The sequence below is a fragment of the Carcharhinus amblyrhynchos genome, chromosome 15 (assembly GCF_965287045.1).
Source record: "Carcharhinus amblyrhynchos chromosome 15, sCarAmb.v2.hapA, whole genome shotgun sequence".
Classification (NCBI taxonomy): domain Eukaryota; kingdom Metazoa; phylum Chordata; class Chondrichthyes; order Carcharhiniformes; family Carcharhinidae; genus Carcharhinus; species Carcharhinus amblyrhynchos.
The window spans coordinates 14,136,074-14,156,324 of record NC_137338.1 but is presented as its reverse complement, the minus strand read 5'-3'; the positions used below and the strand labels follow the sequence as shown (position 1 = coordinate 14,156,324).

The window sequence follows — 20,251 nt, the reverse complement described above, 5'->3', positions numbered from 1 at the left end:
AGCAGGTGGTCAGGAAGGCAAATGGGATGCTGGCCTTCATAGCGAGGGGGATTGAATATAAAAGTAGGGAGGTCTTGCTGCAGCTGTATAGGGCATTGGTGAGGCCGCAGCTGGAGTACTGTGTGCAGTTTTGGGCGCCGCACCTGCGCAAGGATATTTTGGCCCTGGAGGGAGTGCAGAGGAGGTTTACTAGGCTGATACCGGAGTTGAGGGGATTGAGCTATGAGGAGAGGCTGAATAAACTAGGCTTGTACTCGTTAGAGTTTAGAAGAATGAGGGGAGATCTCATTGAGACGTATAAGATGATGAATGGGATGGATAGGATAGAGGTGGAGAGACTCTTCCCGCTCAAAAAAGACAGTAGGACTAGGGGGCACAGCCTCAAGATAAAGGGGAGGCGGTTTAGAACGGAGTTGAGGAGGAACTTCTTCACTCAAAGGGTGGTGAATCTCTGGAATTCTCTGCCCGTTGAAGTGGTGGAGGCTGCCTCGCTAAATATTTTTAAGAAGCGGGTTGATGGGTTCTTGATAAGAGAGGGGATTAAGGGTTATGGGGAGAGGGCGGGAAAGTGGAACTGAGCCACAACAGATCAGCCATGATCTTATTGAATGGCGGGGCAGGCTCGAAGGGCTAGATGGCCTACTCCTGCTCCTATTTCTTATGTTCTTATGTTCTTATGTTCTTATTGGCACACATATGAGCCAAGAGGCCAGATATGTTTGGTACTATGCCTGCTGCAACAATGCAGCTTAGGTTTCTAATTCCCTTAACATCCATTTTCTCATGTTGCATTATTTTAACAATAAAAGACTATATTTTGGGTATATCCAAATCAAACCTATAATTGACGTTACCTTCACTTGCTGTCCTCATTGGTTAACACATCTTCTACTTAGATACCTTGAGGCTTTCTGAGCTCCTGTGAAAGTTGGTAGTGGAAGAGCTCCATTTTTCCCATCTGCTCTTGCCCTGCTGTAGTCCTGTAAATGATTTACTTACAGTCCGCTTTCCAGTGACTTAATGGGAAATAATGTTTTGTTTTGGGATGTTTAAATCTAAACTTACCGTAATGAGTTAAGTCCCCATAGAACAAACTCAGATTAAAATAATTTGTAAATTTGAAAATAATTCTGATAAAAATGTTGCATGAAAACTAAATATTACACCATATAGAATTTACAGCACAGAAACAGGCCAATTTGCCTAACCAGGCCATTCAGCCATTTATGCTCTGCTTCAGCCTAATCGAATCTTTCCTCTTACAAATCTATCACATAATTGCCTATTCCCTTTTCACTCACTTGCTAGTCAAGCTTCCCCTTAATTGCATCTAGACCATTCATTTCAACCACTCCATGTGGTAATGAATTCTAAATTTTTATCACTTTTTGTACAAAAAAGTTCCTTCTGAATTCCCTATTGGATTTCTTGGTCTTCTATTAACAATCTCCAGTTAAACATGTACTCACAAGTGGGAATATTCTCTCTACCTACGTATCTACCCTATTAAAACTTCTCATTATTTTAAATACCTATATTTGGTCAGCTCTCAGCCTATTTTCCAGTCTATTCATCTTTTCCCCTATGCATATTCTGCTATCATCTCTCTGTTTCCTCTTCAGCATTTCTTTACCTTGTTTTATATAAAATGGCAACCAGACTAGAGTATTTATCAAATGCATTGGGCAACCTCAGAATATGCCGAAGTGCTTTACATTTAATTCATTTACTTTTGAAGTATAGGAAATCTGGCAGACAAATCAGCCAAATTCCACATATCAAACAAAGATAAACATCAATGAGATAATGACCAGATAATCTGTTTTTTTTAATGATATTAGTTGAGGGATAAATATTGGCAGGGCCAATATGGAGAACAATTCTTCTTCAAAATAGCACTACAGTGCCTTTGGTGTCCATCTGAGAAGACATTTGGTTTAACATCTCATCTGAAAGCTTGCACCTTCTACAATGCAGTGCTCCCTCATTATTGCACTTGTATTCAAGTCACTGGGGAAAAACCAAATTATTTTCTTTTTAAGACCGTGACAGTTTGGAGTTTCTCTTGCAATCATTCAAATTGACATAGGGAAAAAACACAACACCAGTGCAAAAATCAAACAATTATATCATATATTTATTTATGTATGCTTTGTGATTTTAATACGGCAATGATATGACACACATGCAATATGTCTGCACACAAAAATAAGCCAGATTAAAAAAATCATGGGCTGAAGTAAAACATACCCAAAATCTGTGTGTTCAGTTATCCTGAACCAATACAACCAGTGCCCTATACTATATCAAACGCTTATCAGTTCAAATTATGCAAAATTATTATATAAATTAATTTGTAATACTGAAAGCACTTAAGTATCAAGCCTAAATTACAAGCAAATCTACATTTAGTTAATATTTGACTTAATCAGATTAATGCAAATTAATATCCATGTTTTAAATATCATATTAAATGTATTGTGCACCTCACAAACACTTTAACTTACACAGCATTTAATACTGGTAATACAAGTTTCACTCAGATACGTCTTCGTTCATACATTCTTGACAATAGTGATATATTTGTAATATGTGAAAGAAAAATAAAGAAACAAATAAAGATCTAACATATGAATCCAGCCACCTGGATTTTCTTTTTTTTTGTGTGTAGACATGTAAACTAGTTGTTTGACAGCTTGGTTTAAGGTCTGGGCTCCTGCTAGTGAATGCTTATACTCATTCAATTACACACTTATTTCATGATGATGTTACTTACAGGCCATAGGCAGAGCTTACTGCTATGCTTGTGATTTGTTGAGGTGGCTCGCCATCCATCCAGACCAGCTGAATGACAAGGTCAACCTGGTACCCAGGAGCCATTTTGACAGGTCGAGTTTTCACCCTTTAACAAAATAAAAAGGTTTACAATAAGAATCACGGACAAAATAAATTTAAACTGGAGATATTTTTTAAATGAATACCATATTATCGTAGAACCCCTATAATGCAGAAAGAAACCATTTGGCCCATTGAGTCTGCACCGACCACAATCCCACCCAGGTCCTACTCCTGTAACCCCAAGTATTAATCCTGAAAACCCCCCCTGACATTAAAGGGTCAATTTAGCACGGCCAAATAACCTAGCTCACACGTCTTTGGAGTGTGGGAGGAATCTGGAGCACTGGGAGGAAACCCACACAGACTTGGCAAGTGTGTGCAAACTCCACACAGCTGGTGACCCGAGGCCGGAATTAAACCTGGGTCCTGTTGCTGTGAAGCAGCAGTGCGAACCGTTGTGCCGCCGTACTGCGCATATAGACATGGAAAATAGTAATACCAACATCAGATGTGAGTAAAAAACGACATTTACACATTGATGTCAATATTTTTCTTTCATCTTTATTTTTCAAGTGCTCTTTCTAATTAGCTAAACTGCCGGCTTTAGGTGAGGGACTGAGGCAATCCGGCTATTTTCATGGTCTCCATCATACTTCTTGGCCCAGAATTTGCTGGTAAAATAATGAGTTTAGGTATAAATGGTATACCAACTTATAACAAGAAGAAATACCCCATGAATTGCATATCGCCAGAAGTTGAATAACTCGCACTCTGCCAGTACTCCCTTGAAAATTGCAGTGTATCCACAACCATCCCATTATTTTTAAGAAGCTGCAGGATTTGTACACCAAACACATCGCAGAGAGTTAGGGCTAGTATCTTGCAGCATAAATATCCTTTCAACAATACAATATTTCTAAGTACAATGCCAATCAACCTCTGAAGCCTAGGAAAAGAACAATTTAAACTGTTGAGTCTCATTCCTGCATGTAGTAAATTCTTCTGAGTCATTAAAAGATATATATTTTAAAATTTTCTTCCTACTTGAGTACTTGAGTTGGGACATCATGAAGAAGTTGTACAAGACATTGGTAAGGCCACATCTGGAATATTGTACATAGTTCTGGTCACCCTATTATAGAAAGGATATTATTAAACTAGAAAGAGTGCAGAAAAGATTTGCTAGGATGCTACCGGGACTTGAGTTACGAAGAGAATCTGGATAGCCTGGGACATTTTTCGCTGGGGCGTAGAAAGATTAGGGGTGATTTTACAGACGTCTATAAGATAATGAGGAGCATTGATAAGGTAGACAGTCAATATCTTTTCCCAAAGGGAGTCTAAAACTAGAGGGCATAGGTTTAAGGTGAGAAGGGAGAGATACAAAAGAGTCCAGAAGGATAATTTTTTCACTCAAAGGGTGGTGAGCATCTGGAATGACTTGCCAGAGGGCAATAGTAGAGGTGGTCACAATTTTGTCTTTTAAAATGTGGGTAAGATGGAAATAGAAGGAAATGGGCCAAATGCGGGCTATTGCAACTAGCTTATTGGTAAAAACTGGGCGGTATGGACAAGTTGGACTGAAGGGCCTGTAAACCTCTATGACTCTATGAGGCAAATGAGAGAAATGTGTCTGCACACACAACTCCAGCAGAAGGCACTGCATGTGGGACAAAGCAAGTAGGGGGGCGGGGGAGGAGGGGGGGCGCAGGGAAGGCGCGGAAAGCAAGTTGGCGGGGGGGGGGGGGGGGCAAAGCAAGTGGGGGAAGGCGCGGAAAGTCTGCAGAGAGATCTGGATAGGCTGGGTGAGTGGGCGAGGACCTGGCAGATGGACGAGAATGTTAGCAAGTGTGAGGTTATCCACTTTGGTAGAAATAATAGTAGGAGAGATTATTATTTAAAGGGTGAAAAACTACAGCATGCTATGGTACAGAGGGACCTGGGGGTCCTTGTGCGTGAATCGCAAAAACCCAGTCTGCAGGTGCAGCAGGTGATCAAGGCGGCGAATGGAATGTTGGCCTTTATAGCAAGGGGGATAGAATATAAAAGCAAGGACGTCTTGCTGCAACTGTACAGGGCACTGGTGAGGCCGCATCTGGAGTACTGTGTGTAGGTTTGGTCGCCGCATTCGCGAAAGGATACATTGGCCTTGGAGGGAGTGCAAGAAGGTTCACTAAGCTGATACCGGAGATGAGGGGGTTAGCCTATGAGGAGAGATTGAATAGACTGGGTCTGTACTCATTGGAGTTTAGAAGGCTGAGGGAGGATCTTATAGAGACATATAAGACAATGAAGGGGATAGATAGGGTAGAGGTAGAGAGATTCTTCCTGCTTAGAAAGGATAGCAGAACTAGAGGCACAGTCTCAAAATAAGGGGGGATCAGTGTAGATCGGAGTTGAGGAGGAACTTCTTCACTCAAAGGGTGGTGAGTCTCTGGAATTCTCTGCCGGTTGAAGTGGTGGAAGCTACCTCACTGAATATATTTAAGTCATGGGTAGATAGGATTCTGATAGACAAGGGAATTAAGGGTTATGGGGAGAAAGCGGGAAAGTGGAACTGATCCACTTCTACTCAGCCATGATTTTGTTGAATGGCAGGGCAGGCTCGAAGGACTAGATGGCCTACTCCTGCTCCTATTTCTTATGTTCTTATGGGGAGAGCATCAATAGGATGCTAAGGAGCAGAAACCCAGACTGCGGAGATGATAGCAACATCAAGGGACTATCATTCACGAATCTCCTTTCTGCAGTTGAGGCAGTGTAGGGCAAGGTTGCAATTATCCAAAGATTTGGTCTGCTACATATGCCACATGGGTTTAAAGGTTTTCCCTTGCTAGTAGTCCTGAAGGTGATAGCAATACTCTTTGCCTCTGGGTCTTTTCAGGGAGCAACTGGGGACCTTTTCAGCATTTCACAGTCAGTAGCAGTGCATTCAGGAGGTGACCAATGCCCTGTACAAGACAGTCCATCATTATGTGAACTTTGGTCTGGATTAGATAGCCAGGCTCAGAGATTTACTGACTTTCCAGTTATCTCTGGGTTCCCATGAGCGCAGGGAACAAGACTGTCTGATATAGCTATATGGGCTCCCTGGAAGCAACCTTCATGTTCATCAACCACAAGGTTTTTCATTTTGTCAATGTACAGTTGATGTGCGACCATCGAAAGCACATCCTGCATGTTTGTGTACAGTCCACTGACAGTTGCTATGATTCTTATATCCTTAGTTGCTCACAAGTGCCTGGAATCCTTAACGGGCCAGAAATTCTGCAAAAATAGTGGCTAGGGGATAAAGGAGTACCCACTTAAACAGATGTTCACGACTTCTTATTGATTCTTTCTGATATGAACCTGAGTGGGTTTGCCACATGATTGCAGTTTGCTATGCACTTCACAATCTGTTATGCAGAGAAGTGAAGCTTTGTCAGAGGGTGAGCTGGAGAATGAGTCGTCATCCTTGGAAGTTGAAGACGAGGAGGTGCAGGAAGCCCAAGGGTGTACTGAGGGATAACATGAGTGCCATGATGCCATGGAGGAGGGGAGATGTGAACATAATAAGAAGAACATAAGAAATAGGAGCAGTAGTAGGCCATCTAGCCCTTCGAGCCTGCCTCGCCATTCAATAAGATCATGGCTGATCTGTTGTGTCTCAGTTCCACCTTCCCGCCCTCTCCCCATAACCCTTAATCCCCTTGCCTATCAAAAACCTATCAACCTGCGTCTTGAATATATTTAGCGAGGCAGCCTCCACCACTTCAATGGGCAGAGAATTCCAGAGATTCACCACCCTTTGAGTGAAGAAGTTCCTCCTCAACTCCGTTCTAAACCGCCCCCCCCCCTTTATCTTGAGGTTGTGCCCTCTAATCCTTCTGTCCTTTCTGAGCGGGAAGAGCCTCTCCACCTCTATCCTATCCATCCCATTCATCACCTTATATGTCTCAATGAGATCTCCCCTCATTCTTCTAAACTCTAACGAGTACAAGCCTAGTTTATTCAGCCTCTGCTCATTGCTCAACCCCCTCAACTCCGGTATCAGCCTAGTAAACCTCCTCTGCACTCCCTCCAAGGCCAAAATATCCTTGCCTAAGTGCGGCGACCAAAACTGCACACAGTACTCCAGCTGCGGCCCCACCAGTGCCCTGTACAGTTGCAGCAAGACCTCCCAACTTTTATATTCAATTCCTCTCGCTATGAAGGCCAGCGTCCCATTCGCCTTCCTGACCACCTGCTGCACCTGCAGGCTGGGTTTTTGCGACTCTTGCACAAGGACCCCGAGGTCTCTCTGCACCGTTGCACGCTGCAGTTTTTCACCATGTAAGTAATAGTCCTTCCTACCATTATTCCTACCAAAGTGGACAACTTCACACTTGCCAACATTAAATTCCATTTGCCAGTACTGTGTGCAGTTTTGGGCGCTGTACTTACGCAAGGATATTTTGGCCTTGGAGGGAGTGCAGAGGAGGTTTACTAGGCTGATGCTGGAGTTGAGGGGGCTGAGCTATGAGGAGAGGCTGAATAAACTAGGCTTGTACTCATTAGAGTTTAGAAGAATGAGGGGAGATCTCACTGAGAAATATAAGATGATGAATGGGATGGATAGGATAGAGGTGGAGAGACTCTTCCCGCTCAGAAAGGACAGTAGGACTAGGGGGCACAGCCTCAAGATAAAGGGGGGGGGGCGGTTTAGAACGGAGTTGAGGAAGAACTTCTTCACTCAAAGGGTGGTGAATCTCTGGAATTCTCTGCCCGTTGAAGTGGTGGAGGCTACCTCGCTAAATATTTTTAAGACGCGGGTTGATGGGTTTTTGGTAAACGAGGGGATTAAGGGTTATGGGGAGAGGGCGGGAACTGAGCCACGACAGATCAGCCATGATCTTATTGAATGGCGGGGCAGGCTCGAAGGGCTAGATGGCCTACTCCTGCACCTATTTCTTATGTTCATATGTTCCTGTCCCATTCGCCCAGCCTATCTAGATCCTTCTGCAGACTTTCCACACCTTCCGCACAATTTGCCGTTCCACCAATCTTGGTGTCATCAGCAAATTTCGACACCATACACTCGGTTCCCTCCTCCAGATCATCTATATAAATGGTAAATAGCTGAGGCCCCAGCACTGACCCCTGGGGCACTCCACTAGTCACCAACCGCCAATCCGAATAGCACCCATTGACCCCCACTCTCTGCCTCCTATTTGACATCCAATCCCCTATCCACACTAACACCCTACCCCCAACTCCATGCCCCCTGACCTTCTGTAATACCTCTTGTGAGGCACCTTATCAAATGCCTTCTGAAAATTAAGAAACACCACATCCACCGGCTCTCCTCTATCCACCGCCCTAGACACATCCTCATAGAACTCCAATAAATTCGTCAGACACGACTTCCCCTTAACGAAACCGTGCTGCGTCTGCTTTATCAAACAATTCTCCTCAAGATGCCTCGCTATTTTCTCCTTGATCACAGATTCTAACATTTTACCTACAACTAACCGGCCTATAATTTAAACTAACCGGCCTATAATTCCCTGCCTTTTGCCTGTCACCCTTCTAAACAACAGCGTAACATTAGCCGTTTTCCAATCTTCCGGCACTTCCCCGGAATCCAGCGACGTTTGGAAAATAATCACCAAGGCATCCACTATCACCTCTGCCATTCCTTTCAGAACCCTTGGATGCATTCCATCCGGTCCTGGGGGCTTGTCCACAATCAGTCCCTCCAGTCTTTCGAGCACTGCCTCTCTAGTAACAATAATGTCATTCAGGCCCTCCACTCCTACCATCTTTCCATCACTAACACCCGGCAAATTATTCACATCCTCCTCCGTGAAGACCAAAACAAAAAAGTTATTCAAGGCCTCAGCCATTTCCCCATCCCCTACCACTAAGTCCCCCGTCTCATCCTCTAAGGGTCCTACGTTCACTCTAGCCAGCCTCTTCCTTTTTATATATTTATAAAAACTCTTACTATCCTTTTTTATATTAAGCGCTAGCCCAGCTTCATAGTTTATCCTACCCTTCTTTATCAGCTTCTTCGTCATTCTTTGTTGATATTTAAACTTCTCCCAATCCTCTTCTCGCCCACTACTCTTAGCTACTCTAAATGCATCCGCTTTTAATTTAACACTTTCCTTTACCTCCTTCGTTATCCACGACTGATTATCTCTCCTCCTACGATCCTTTTTAACCATCGGAATAAATTTCTGCTGAGCACCAAGAAAGATCTCCTTAAAGATCCTCCACTGTTCTTCAGCAGACCTACCTTCCAATGCGCTCCCCCAATCAACATTCGCCAATTCCTCTCTCATCCTATCGTACTCCCCTCTGTTCAAACAAAGGACACATGTCCGGGAACCCACTTTCTCCTCCTCTATCTGCATCAGAAACTCCACCATACAATGATCACTCTTCCCAAGAGGATCCTTCACCACAAGGTCCCTAATTCTACCCGCCTCATTACATAACACCAGATCCAAGATAGCTCGCTCCCTTGTCGGCTCCAACACACACTGTTCAAGGAAACTATCCCGGCAGCATTCCAAGAACTCTTCCTCAAGCCCACCACGTCCAACATGGGTCGACCAATCAATATGTAGATTGAAATCCCCCATAATTATCGCCGTTCCATTCCTGCACGCCGCATTTATTTGTGCGTTAACAGCCCGCCCCACCTCCAGATCATTATTTGGGGGCCTATAGACAACACCCACCAGCGTCTTCCTCCCTTTGCTGTTCCTAATCTCCACCCACAACAATTCCACTTTCTGCTCTTTGGCTCCTATATCATCCCTTACTACCACCCTGATGCTATCCTTAATCAGCAGAGCTACGACCCCCCCCTTTTTTCCTCCCGTCTATCCTTCCTAAACACTTGATACCCCTGTACATTCAGCTCCCAGTCCCTGTCACCTTGCAGCCACGTCTCTGTAATGGCCACCAGATCATATCCATTTATGCTAATCTGCGCCACCTGCTCATTCACTTTATTCCGAATGCTTCATGCATTCAGATAAAGTGCCTTCATCCCAGCCTTCACCTGTACCCTATTTGCCAGAACGCCACCAACCTTACTCACGCCCCCTACTCCCCTTATTATTGGGACATCCTTGGCCTCTTCCCTTGCCTGTACCCTCTCCTTTACTTTGGACCCCGTAATTTCACCTACCCTCGCACCCCCCCCCCCCCCACCCCCCCCAATTAGTTTAAAGCCCTATCTACAGTCCTATCTACACGATTCGCCAGGACTCTGGTCCCAGCAGGGTTCAGACCAACCCCATCCCAACTGAACAGGTCCCACCTACTCCAATACTGGTGCCAATGCCCCATAAATTCAAACCCATTCCTCCCACACCAATCCCTGAGCCACCCATTCACTTAATCTTATCAACCCTACGCCCGCCTGCACACGGTTCAGGCAGTAGTCCAGAGATAACCACCTTGTCGGTTCTACTTTTTAATTCCATTCCCAGCTTTTCATACTCCCTCCCCAGATCCTCAGTTCGCATTTTGCCTACGTCGTTGGCACCCACATATACTACAGCGACCGGATTCTCACCCTCCCACTCCAGGTTCCTCTGCAGCCCAGATGCGACATCCTGGACCCGAGCACCAGGCAGACAACACACCCTTCTGTGCTCTTTGTCATTGTGACAAAGGACAGTGTCAATACCCTTAACCACACTACCCCCAATTACTACTACATTCCTTTTCACCTTCTCTTTGCCTATGTCCTGTGTCCGGCCTCCCCGGAGGCCCCCCAAGGTTCGTCGGCAGGGGCACAGAAAAATAGGAATGAAGGGGAGACTGATTTAGAGGGACGGAAAGGGTCTGGTAAGGTGATAGTGGTAGGGGATGGGAGGGTCCGAGGGATTGATAGGAGGTTCTGTGGGCAAGGGCGCGACTCCAAGATGGTGGTCTGCCTCCCTGGAGCAGGGGTAAAAGATATAATGGAAAGGGTAGAGGGAATTTTGAAAGGGGAGGGGACCCAGGCAGAGGTCATAGTACACGTAGGGGAAGGGGATATAGGAAGGAGGAGTAGGGGAGAGGTCCGTAGGCAATTTAGGGAGTTGGGGGCCAAACTAAAGGGCAGGACCTCTAGGGTGGCACTGTCTGGGTTGCTGCCCAGTATGAGCAGGGCTAAGAATGACGAGATCATGCAGTTGAATGCATGGTTGAGGGACTGGTGTAGGGTAGAGGGGTTTACTTATGTAGATCATTGGGAGGTGTTTAGGAGAGAAAGGCAACTGTACAGGAGGGGTGGGGAGGATTTGAACGGGAGGGGGACTAGTGTCTTAGCAGGGAGGTTAGCTGGGGTGTTCAGGAATGATTTAAACTAATAGGGAGGGGGGGTGGGGAGGTGGCTGGGAGAGAGACGGGTGAAAGGAAAATTATAAGGGAGAAGGTGGTTCCGAGGGACGTTTGTGGGTTGAACTGTGTCTGTTTCAATGCTAGGAGTGTGGCAGGGAAAACGGATGAGCTTAGGGCCTTGATGTTTGTGAGGCAGTTGGATGTGGTGGCTGTAACGGAGACGTGGTTACGGGAAGGGCAGGACTGGCAGCTGAATGTTCCTGGGTACAGGTGTTTTAGGTGTGACAGAGGAGGGTTGAAGAGAGGTGGAGGGGTGGCACTGTTAGTCAAGGAAAACATCACAATAGTGCAGAGGGAGGGCGATATGGAAGAGATAGGGATTGAGTCGCTGTGGGTGGAGTTGAGGAATAAAAAGGGAGAGATCACACTGCTAGGGGTGTACTATAGGCCACCCAACAGCCCAAAGTCAGTGGAGGAGGGAATTTGCAGGGGCATTTTGGACAGGTGCAGAAAGAATAGAGTGGTTGTAGTGGGTGATTTTAATTTTCCCGGAGTGAATTGGAGGGGGCCTAGAGCTGGGGGTACGGAGGGAGAGGAGTTTGTGAAATGTGTTATGGAAAGGTCGCTAGAACAGTATGTAACTTGCCCGACTAGGGGAGGGGCTATACTGGATTTAGTGTTGGGAAACGAGCCAGGGCAGGTGGGTGAGGTAGAGGTAGGCGAACATGTGGCGAACAGTGACCACAAGTCCGTCTACTTTAGGATAAAAATGGAAAGGGACGAGTGCCGTCCAAGCGGAAGTGTGCTGAACTGGGGAAAGGCGAGCTATGGCAGGATTAGGAGGGAGCTGCAGCAAACTGACTGGGAGGGACTGTTAGCTGGCAAGTCCACGGTTGGCAAGTGGGAGGCTTTTAGGGACAAAATGAAATGGTTGCAGGGGAGGTTTGTTCCGGTTAAGCGAAAGGATGGGAAAGGTAGGATTAGAGAGCCGTGGATTACGGGGGATATTGAAGACTTGGTTAGGAAGAAGAGGGAGGCGTATGATAGGTCAAAACAAATGGGTACGGAGTGTGCGCTGGAGGAATATAGAGAGAGTAGGAGGGAGCTAAAAAGGGGAATTAGAAGGGCGAAGAGAGGACATGAGATGGCTTTGGCCGGTAGGATTAAGGATAATCCTAAGGCATTTTATTCCTATATTAGAGGCAAGAGAGTAGTTAGAGGGAAAATTGGTCCTCTTAGGGACAAGAGTGGAGAGTTGTGTATTGAGTCGGAGGGAATGGGGGAGCTCCTGAATGAATACTTTGCGTCGGTATTCACGAAGGAGAGGGGTTCGGAATCGTGCGGTCTCTTGGAGGGAGCGGAGGTTCAGTTGCAGGATATAGTTATTACGAGAGAGGAAGTGCTAGGGCTTTTAGGTAGCGTAAGGACGGATAAAGCTCCGGGGCCTGATGGTATTTATCCCAGGCTGCTTAGGGAGGCGAAAGATGAAATTGCTGGGCCTCTGGCGCACATCTTTGTCTCTTCTTTGGACACAGGTGAGGTCCCAGAAGACTGGAGGGTAGCAAATGTGGTCCCGTTGTTCAAAAAAGGTAGTAGGGATAACCCTGGGAATTATAGGCCAGTGAGTTTGACGTCGGTGGTAGGGAAGTTAATGGAAAAAATACTTAGGGGTAGGATGTATGAGCATTTGGAGCGTTGCGATCTGATTAGGGATACGCAACATGGCTTTGTTAGAGGGAGGTCTTGCCTTACGAATCTGGTGGAATTCTTTGAGGAGGTGACAAGAACGGTTGACGATGGGAGAGCCGTTGATGTCATCTACATGGATTTCAGTAAGGCGTTTGACAAAGTCCCTCACGGTAGGCTGGTAGAAAAGGTTAAGGCGCATGGGATACGAGGCCAGGCAGTTAGGTGGATTGAAAACTGGTTGGGAAATAGAAGACAGAGGGTAGTTGTGGAGGGTACCTTGTCGGGCTGGAGGCCAGTGACCAGTGGTGTGCCGCAGGGCTCGGTACTGGGACCTCTCCTCTTTGTAGTCTACATAAATGACTTAGAAGAGGGAGTAGGTGGTGTGATCAGCAAGTTTGCTGATGACACCAAGATGGCAGGGTTGGCGGGTACAGAACTGGATTGTCAGGTGATACAACAGGATATAGATAGGTTGGTGCAGTGGGCAGATAGGTGGCAGATGGCATTTAATCCTGACAAATGCGAGGTGATGCATTTTGGAAGGAATAATGCAGAGAGGAGTTATGTGATAAAAGGTAGGCCGATTAGGAGTATAGATGTACAGAGAGACCTGGGAGTGCAGGTCCACAAATCCATGAAGGTTGTGTCACAAGTGGAGAACGTTGTTAGGAAGGCTTATGGGATGTTAGCCTTTATAGGAAGGGGCTTAGAGTATAAAAGCTGCCGTCTAATGCTTCAGTTATACAGAACGTTGGTTAGACCGCATTTGGAGTACTGCGTCCAGTTCTGGTCACCTTGTTACCGGAAGGACGTGGAGTCTCTGGAAAGGGTGCAGAGGAGGTTTACCAGGATGTTGCCTGGCATGGGGGGACTGGGTTACGAGGAGAGACTGAAGAGACTGGGGCTATTCTCCTTGGAAAGAAGGAGATTGAGAGGGGACATGATAGAGGTATATAAGATACTGAAGGGAATAGATAGAGTTAATAGTGAGAGACTGCTCCCTAGACTGGGTACGAACACAAGAGGTCATCAATTAAGGGTGAGGGGGGGGAGGTATAATTTGGAGGTAAGAGGAAGGTTCTTTACACAGAGAGTTGTGGGGGTCTGGAATGCGCTACCGAGTAGGGTGGTGGAGGCAGGCACGTTGGACTCGTTTAAGATGCAGTTAGATAGGCATATGAGTGAAACGGGAATGGAGGGATATGGTAGGGGCTATTAAATAGGGTAAACCTCGGGAGACACCGGAAGGGCAGGCTGTATAACTAATATGTTTTGTCTTTATTCCACAGGTGGAGGTCCACCTCGTGTCAAGCGAGGGGCATGCACACGGCGGGTTGTGCGTGGGCTGCTCTTGGAAGTCCAGGAGTGGCCTAGTACTTCATGTCGGTGTGTGTGCTTGATCCTGGACCGATAGACGGGCTCCACAACAGCTCAGTGACTAGCACTGCTAGCTGTGCAGATACATGGATTTGGGCCTGTGTCTGTGGGAGTTTGCGCATTCTCCCTGTGGTTGCGTGGGTTTCCTCCGGGCGCTCCGGTTTCCTCCCACACCCCAAAGATGTGCTCTTAGGCTAATTGGTTTCCACCAAATTGACACTATTTCTTCCCTGAATCTGACTGAGTAGGGTCCCATTCGTAGACATGCAGGGTAGGATAGGTGTAGGGCGATGCGGCGGCGCGGGCTCGTTGGGCCGAAGGGCCTGTTTCCCGTGCTGGGTTGTTCTTTGTTCTTTGTTCTATCACAGTACCGTGTGCAGTTTGCTCACCAACCTCACAGCCCTCGTTCTTGTCCACACTGGAAGCAAGAACCTCAAACCTGTTATGCAGATTAAGAGGCTGAGGCATTTGGTCCCCACCCTCCTTCCTCCGGTCCCCACCCTCCTTCCCCCTCTCAGCAGCCCCCCTCCTGTTCCTGACCCTTAACAGTTAGCCAGTCTAGGGGGTGTGGATGTCTCTTGCACCCCATTATCAATGGCACCCTCCCTCCCCCTGATGAGTCTCAGTGTCTGTAGCTCAGAGGCCAGCTCATCTACCTTGAGCTGGAGCTCCTCCAGCAACCTGCACTTACTGCAGACATAGTCACTGGGAAGGACCCTGGGGTCCACCAGCTCCCACATCATACAGAAACAGCACGTCACATGTCCCTCCATTCTTCCCTGTAGTACTACTGAACACCGATTTCAACGCAAACCTACCTGGCCCTTTTCTCCCAAGCCCTTTGATCCTAAGCCCTAGTAGCTCACTCTGCTTCCCTCTCACTACGCTGCCTGCTCCGACGCTGCCCGCTGTCTACACCAGGCCTCCTTTTAAACCTGGCGCTGTTTAAAAGCCTGCTTACCCACAAATCCCTGATATCCACTCCCTTTGAATTCTTAAAGTGGTAAACACAAAAAGCCCGCGAAAATGCTTTTAAATGAATCTAACAGTTCTACAAGGTAAGTTCTTACTAAACACTAAAGTTCTAAACACAAGGTAAAGTTACTAAACACAAGGTAAGTTCTTACTAAACATGTGGGAGGGGTTCCTGTGATAATCTCATAACTAAAAGTCCCAAGAGGAAAACTAAGTTTGATTGTCAGGGGACAATCCTCTAGCCCTTCAAGTCATTTTGTGATGTTTCGGCTATTCCCTCTGAAGTCAATGAAAAGAGGGTTCCTGCATTCACACTTGAGCCTTAAGTGCTCACTACAGTCTGATCTTAGCTGTGGTCTATACTCTCCTGATAACATGCGCACTCTGTCAACTTAAAAGTCCAGTAAGGAAGAACAGCAATGAATTGAGGCTGTCGTTTTCTATGCCATATAAGGATACAAACACTGCTGCAAAGGACGTGCAGACCAGTGCAGATAGGGTGCTCATCCTAAAGTCTACGTATTGTGTATGTACATCAGGAAACCCTCATGTGCAGAGTCACAAAGATGATGACCCCAAATTAGTCATTGATATCTCTTGAGGACCAATGATTAAGAACTTACCCATCAAATATTCTGAATAAAGAATTATATACATCTTCTTGACAACACACAAGGGTCTACCACCAAGTGGCACTGAAGTTGACATCACATGAATGTGAATCTTAAATGGAGACACTCATGAGTGCAAGAGAGGTTGAACCTCAGAATAAGAGGACTACATTCAAATACCCATGGAACGGTTTTCAAAAAGTTCAACTTATTCAGAGCGATGGAGCATCCATGACCCTGAGATGATATCAAAACATTTTAAACTTTTTCCTAATCCTTCCACTAAACCTTGGTGCAACCCTGACATCCACAACAGGAGCAGAGGCATTCTGGTAGACATCCTTTAGAGGCCCAAGCCCTGGAAGCGCTCAGTTGCCCAAGGGTGTCCTGCTTAAAGGCAAAAGCACCTTCAGTGGCTTGTATTGCTGGAGTTGATGTAGGCACAGGCAGAGGGAATTCTGAGCAGCTGCACACCTTTGGAATGTCCTTCATGGAGATCTCCAAGGTGTGTAGCTGACGGTCATCATTCCTGTGAGTGCCTGTGGGTGCATGCAGGAAATGGGGTACATGGAGAGCAAGTTGCCCAGTCCCCACCTTCATTTGAAGTTGTTCAACAGAGTGCGTGGCTATGGAGTGCATGGCCGGGCATAAATCCAGCAGGGCCAAGGTCTCCATGGGTGGTTGTCAACCTTCCCATTTGGCCCTGAGGTGCTTCACTGTCAGGGCCATGACATCAGACAGAATACAGAGGGATTCCTTCATAATGCGCTCTCCTCTGACAAGTGACTATTGAAACTCTGCCCAATGTTCCACTGCTTCCCTTCCACTGCTACCAAGTGTCAACTTCAGTGCCTCTTGGTAGTAGTAGACCCTTGTGTGTTGTCAAGAAGATGCTTCCCTTTGCATCCCTACCAGTGAGCAGACAGCTGCTTCTAGAAGTTCAACATCTGACTAGGAATGTCCCTGCCTCTAAATGCTGCAGGGACTTATCTGTGAGGAGTTCTACAGAAAGTGACCACAATCCTAACCTTGAACTATGCCCCACTGACGTGTATGTCTCTGTGCTGGTGGAAGGTGTGGATGAGCGCTATGACAGTTCTTCCTGAGCCCCCAGAAACTTAGATGTGCTCCGGGGACTCAGAGTTGCTGGGCTAGCTGGCCATGGTCTGCTTGTACCTGCAAAAGACAAAAGTACAGTTCAAGTCGATGAACTGAAGCTGAGTTAGAGTTCATAGCACTCAGTGTGAGTTTTAGGATTGGGTGAAGCAATGGAGCTGAGATCCATGCTTGATTGTTGCAAGAGGCCAAACTCTGAGTCACCACAGTAGCAATCCCAGTCCTTGTTGGCAAGCTCTGCAGAACTCAAACTTGATGAGGCTGATGATTTCTGTCATCCCTCCCTATCTGGGCTCGCTCTCACTTGTTATGAGCAAGTTTGGCTTGTATGGAGCCAAAAGAAAGAGACATGATCAGAGAGGATGGAGCAGAGATTGGATGATATTCATGTCTCCCTGCCCAGAAGAGACAGAGATCGAAGTTCAAGCAATAAGACAGATGGGATGGTGATATTGTGAAAGTCCTGTTGAGAGAGTGTCTTCCACAACCAAAGGTTTGTGAAGAGAGTAACCATTTGAGTGCATGATGCCATGCTGAGTGTTTAATAGCGGAGTAAACTGAGAAAGGACTTCCTTGCCGTGTGGCTGAGATCATTCATTTGCTCCTTGCATTGAATGGCACTTCGTTGGTAGGTGACAGCTGCACTGACCTCCTGGATAATCAGCTCTCAGGCCAGAAAGCTGAGATTGGTGTGCTTCTTTGAGCCAACCATAGGGTAAAGGACATGCCAGTGGGCCCACACTCATTGAATAAGGGCCTCATGCGCCCTGACACTAAAAGCTGGTGCTGCCTTCTTCTTGAGGCTGATGGCCTTTTGCCTTTGGGTCGCTGACATTCTGCATGGTCTGGTGAAGACAGGTGGGTTGGAGAGAATGATATGAGTGTGTTGGATCATGTTTGACTACAACTTTCAAAACCCATCAGCTGAGGGCGTGCTGATGGATAATCAGCTGCTGGCCAGCCAGGAGAACTCACTTGTACATAATAATTAGGTTCCAAATGCAGAATCTGGCATGGGATTCCACCATTCTGGATGGCAGGACAGGTGCCACTGGAGCCACCCACCACTGCATTTGGTCTCAAAATGAGGACCTCACCTTTAGTCTCCTATCTGTGTGCTGGTTTAATTCAAAAAAGAATTTTCAAAATGTACGGTATTTAATTTTAGAACATAGAACATTACAGCGCAGCACAGGCCCTTCGGCCCTCGTGTTGCGCCGACCAGTGGAACCAATCTAATGACCCTCTAACCTAAACTAATCCAATGTTATCCATATGCCTACCCACTGACCATATGAACGCCCTTAAAGTTGGCAAGTCCACAACTGCTGCAGGCAGGACATTCCACGCCCTTACTACCCTCTGAGTAAAGAACCCACCTCTGACATCTGTCCTATAATTACTACCGCTCAATTTAAAGCTATGTCCCCTCGTGTTAGCCATCACCATCTGAGGAAAAAGGCCCTCACTGTCTACCCTATCTGACCTTCTGATCATCTTGTATGCCTCAATCAGGTCACCTCTTAACCTTCTTCTCTCCAATGAAAATAACCTCAAGTCCCTCAGCCTTTCCTCATAAAACCTTCCCACCATACCAGGCAACATCCTGGTAAACCTCCTCTGCACCCTTTCCAACGCTTCCACATCTTTCTTATAATGCGGCGACCAGAACTGTACGCAATACTCCAAGTGCGGCCGCACCAGAGTTTTGTACAGTTGCAACATGATCTCATGGCTCCGAAATTCAATCTCTCTACCAATAAAAGATAATACACTGTACGCCTTCTTAACAACCTTATCAGCCTGGGTGCCAACTTTCAGGGATCTATGCACATGCACACCGAGATCTCTCTGCCCATCGACACTACCAAGAGTCCTTCCATTAGCCCTATATTCTGTACTCCTGTTACTCTTACCAAAGTGAATCATCTCACACTTTTCCGCATTAAACTCCATTTGCCACCTCTCAGCCCAGCTCTGCAGCTTATCTGTGTCCCTCTGCAAACTGTAACATCCATCCTCACTGTCTACAACTCCTCCAACTTTGGTGTGTTCAGCAAATTTACTAATCCATCCTTCTACACCCTCAACTAGGTCATTTATAAAAATGACAAACAGCAGTGGCCCCAAAACAGATCCCTGAGGCACATCACTTGTAACTGAACTCCAGGTTGAATATTTTCCATCAACCATCACCCTCTGTCTTCTATCAGCTAGCCAATTCCTGATCCAAACTGCTAAATCACCCTCAATCCCATGTATCTGCATTTTCTGCAGTAGCCTACCATGGGGAACCTTATCAAAAGCTTTGCTAAAATCCATATACACTATGTCAACTGCCTTACCCTTATCCACCTCTTTGGTCACCTTCTCAAAGAACTCGATAAGGTTTGTGAGGCATGACCTACCCTTCACAAAACCGTGTTGACTATCCCTAATCAATTTATTTCTCTCTAGATGATAAGTCCTATCTCTTATAATTCTTTCCAAAACTTTGCCCACAACAGAAGTAAGGCTCACCGGTCTATAATTCCCAGGATGGTCTCGACTCCCCTTCTTCAACAAGGGGACAACATTTGTTATCCTCCAGTCTTCTGGCACTATACCTGTAGCCAATGACGACATGAAGATCAAAGCCAAAGGCTCTGCAATCTCCTCCCCAGCCTCCCAGAGAATCCTAGGGTAAATCCCATCTGGCCCAGGGGACTTATCGATTTTCATTCTTTCAAGAATTGCTAACACCTCCTCCTTAAGTGCCTCAACCCCATCTAGTCTAAAAGCCTTTATCTCAGTATTCTCCTCGACTACATTGACTTTTTCCTGTGTGAATACTGACGAAAAATATTCATTTAGTGCCTCTCCTATCTCTTCAGGCTCCATGTACAATTTCCCACTACTGGTTTTGTGGTACTAAACCTTAAAAATGATGCCCCACCCTCAAATTACCTCCAATCCCATCTCCAATTTCCCTCATCAGACACCCCCTCACCCTCCTGCAACCTCTCCTCCCTCATTCAAACTCCCTCTTGTCCTCCCCCATATCTAACCATCCAGTCCCCCCTCCAACTTTCCCCCATTCCCAATCAACTCAAATCCCCCCATTTTCCCTCACCTCTAACCCTCCTGGTATATGATCATAAAATGTAATTGATACAAGATATAGACCATTTTTTCTCAATTTGGGGAGGTACTAGCAACCTTCATCTGCCACTTCTCCTGAGGAGCATAGACAAAATTAGGAAAATCCAGTTTATGGTCTTTTTCCAGTCTTCGATCGGAGGCAGTTGTGCCACAGTGCACCCATTATAATGAGGCCTGAGGACCAATATCTGATGAAA

The 20,251-nt window shown here is 46.3% G+C and overlaps 1 protein-coding gene across 9 annotated transcripts in view; it reads right to left on the bottom strand.

Annotated features, from left to right (window-relative positions):
• stxbp5l (syntaxin binding protein 5L) overlaps positions 1-20,251 on the bottom strand; it is a 454,881-nt gene that overhangs the window by 164,717 nt on the left and 269,913 nt on the right. For all 9 annotated transcript variants that reach the window (XM_080203426.1, XM_080203432.1, XM_080203427.1 and 6 more), the window contains one exon: positions 2,777-2,902. In XM_080203426.1, coding sequence (XP_080059552.1) covers positions 2,777-2,902 — 126 coding nt within the window. The remainder of the gene's footprint in view (positions 1-2,776; positions 2,903-20,251) is intronic.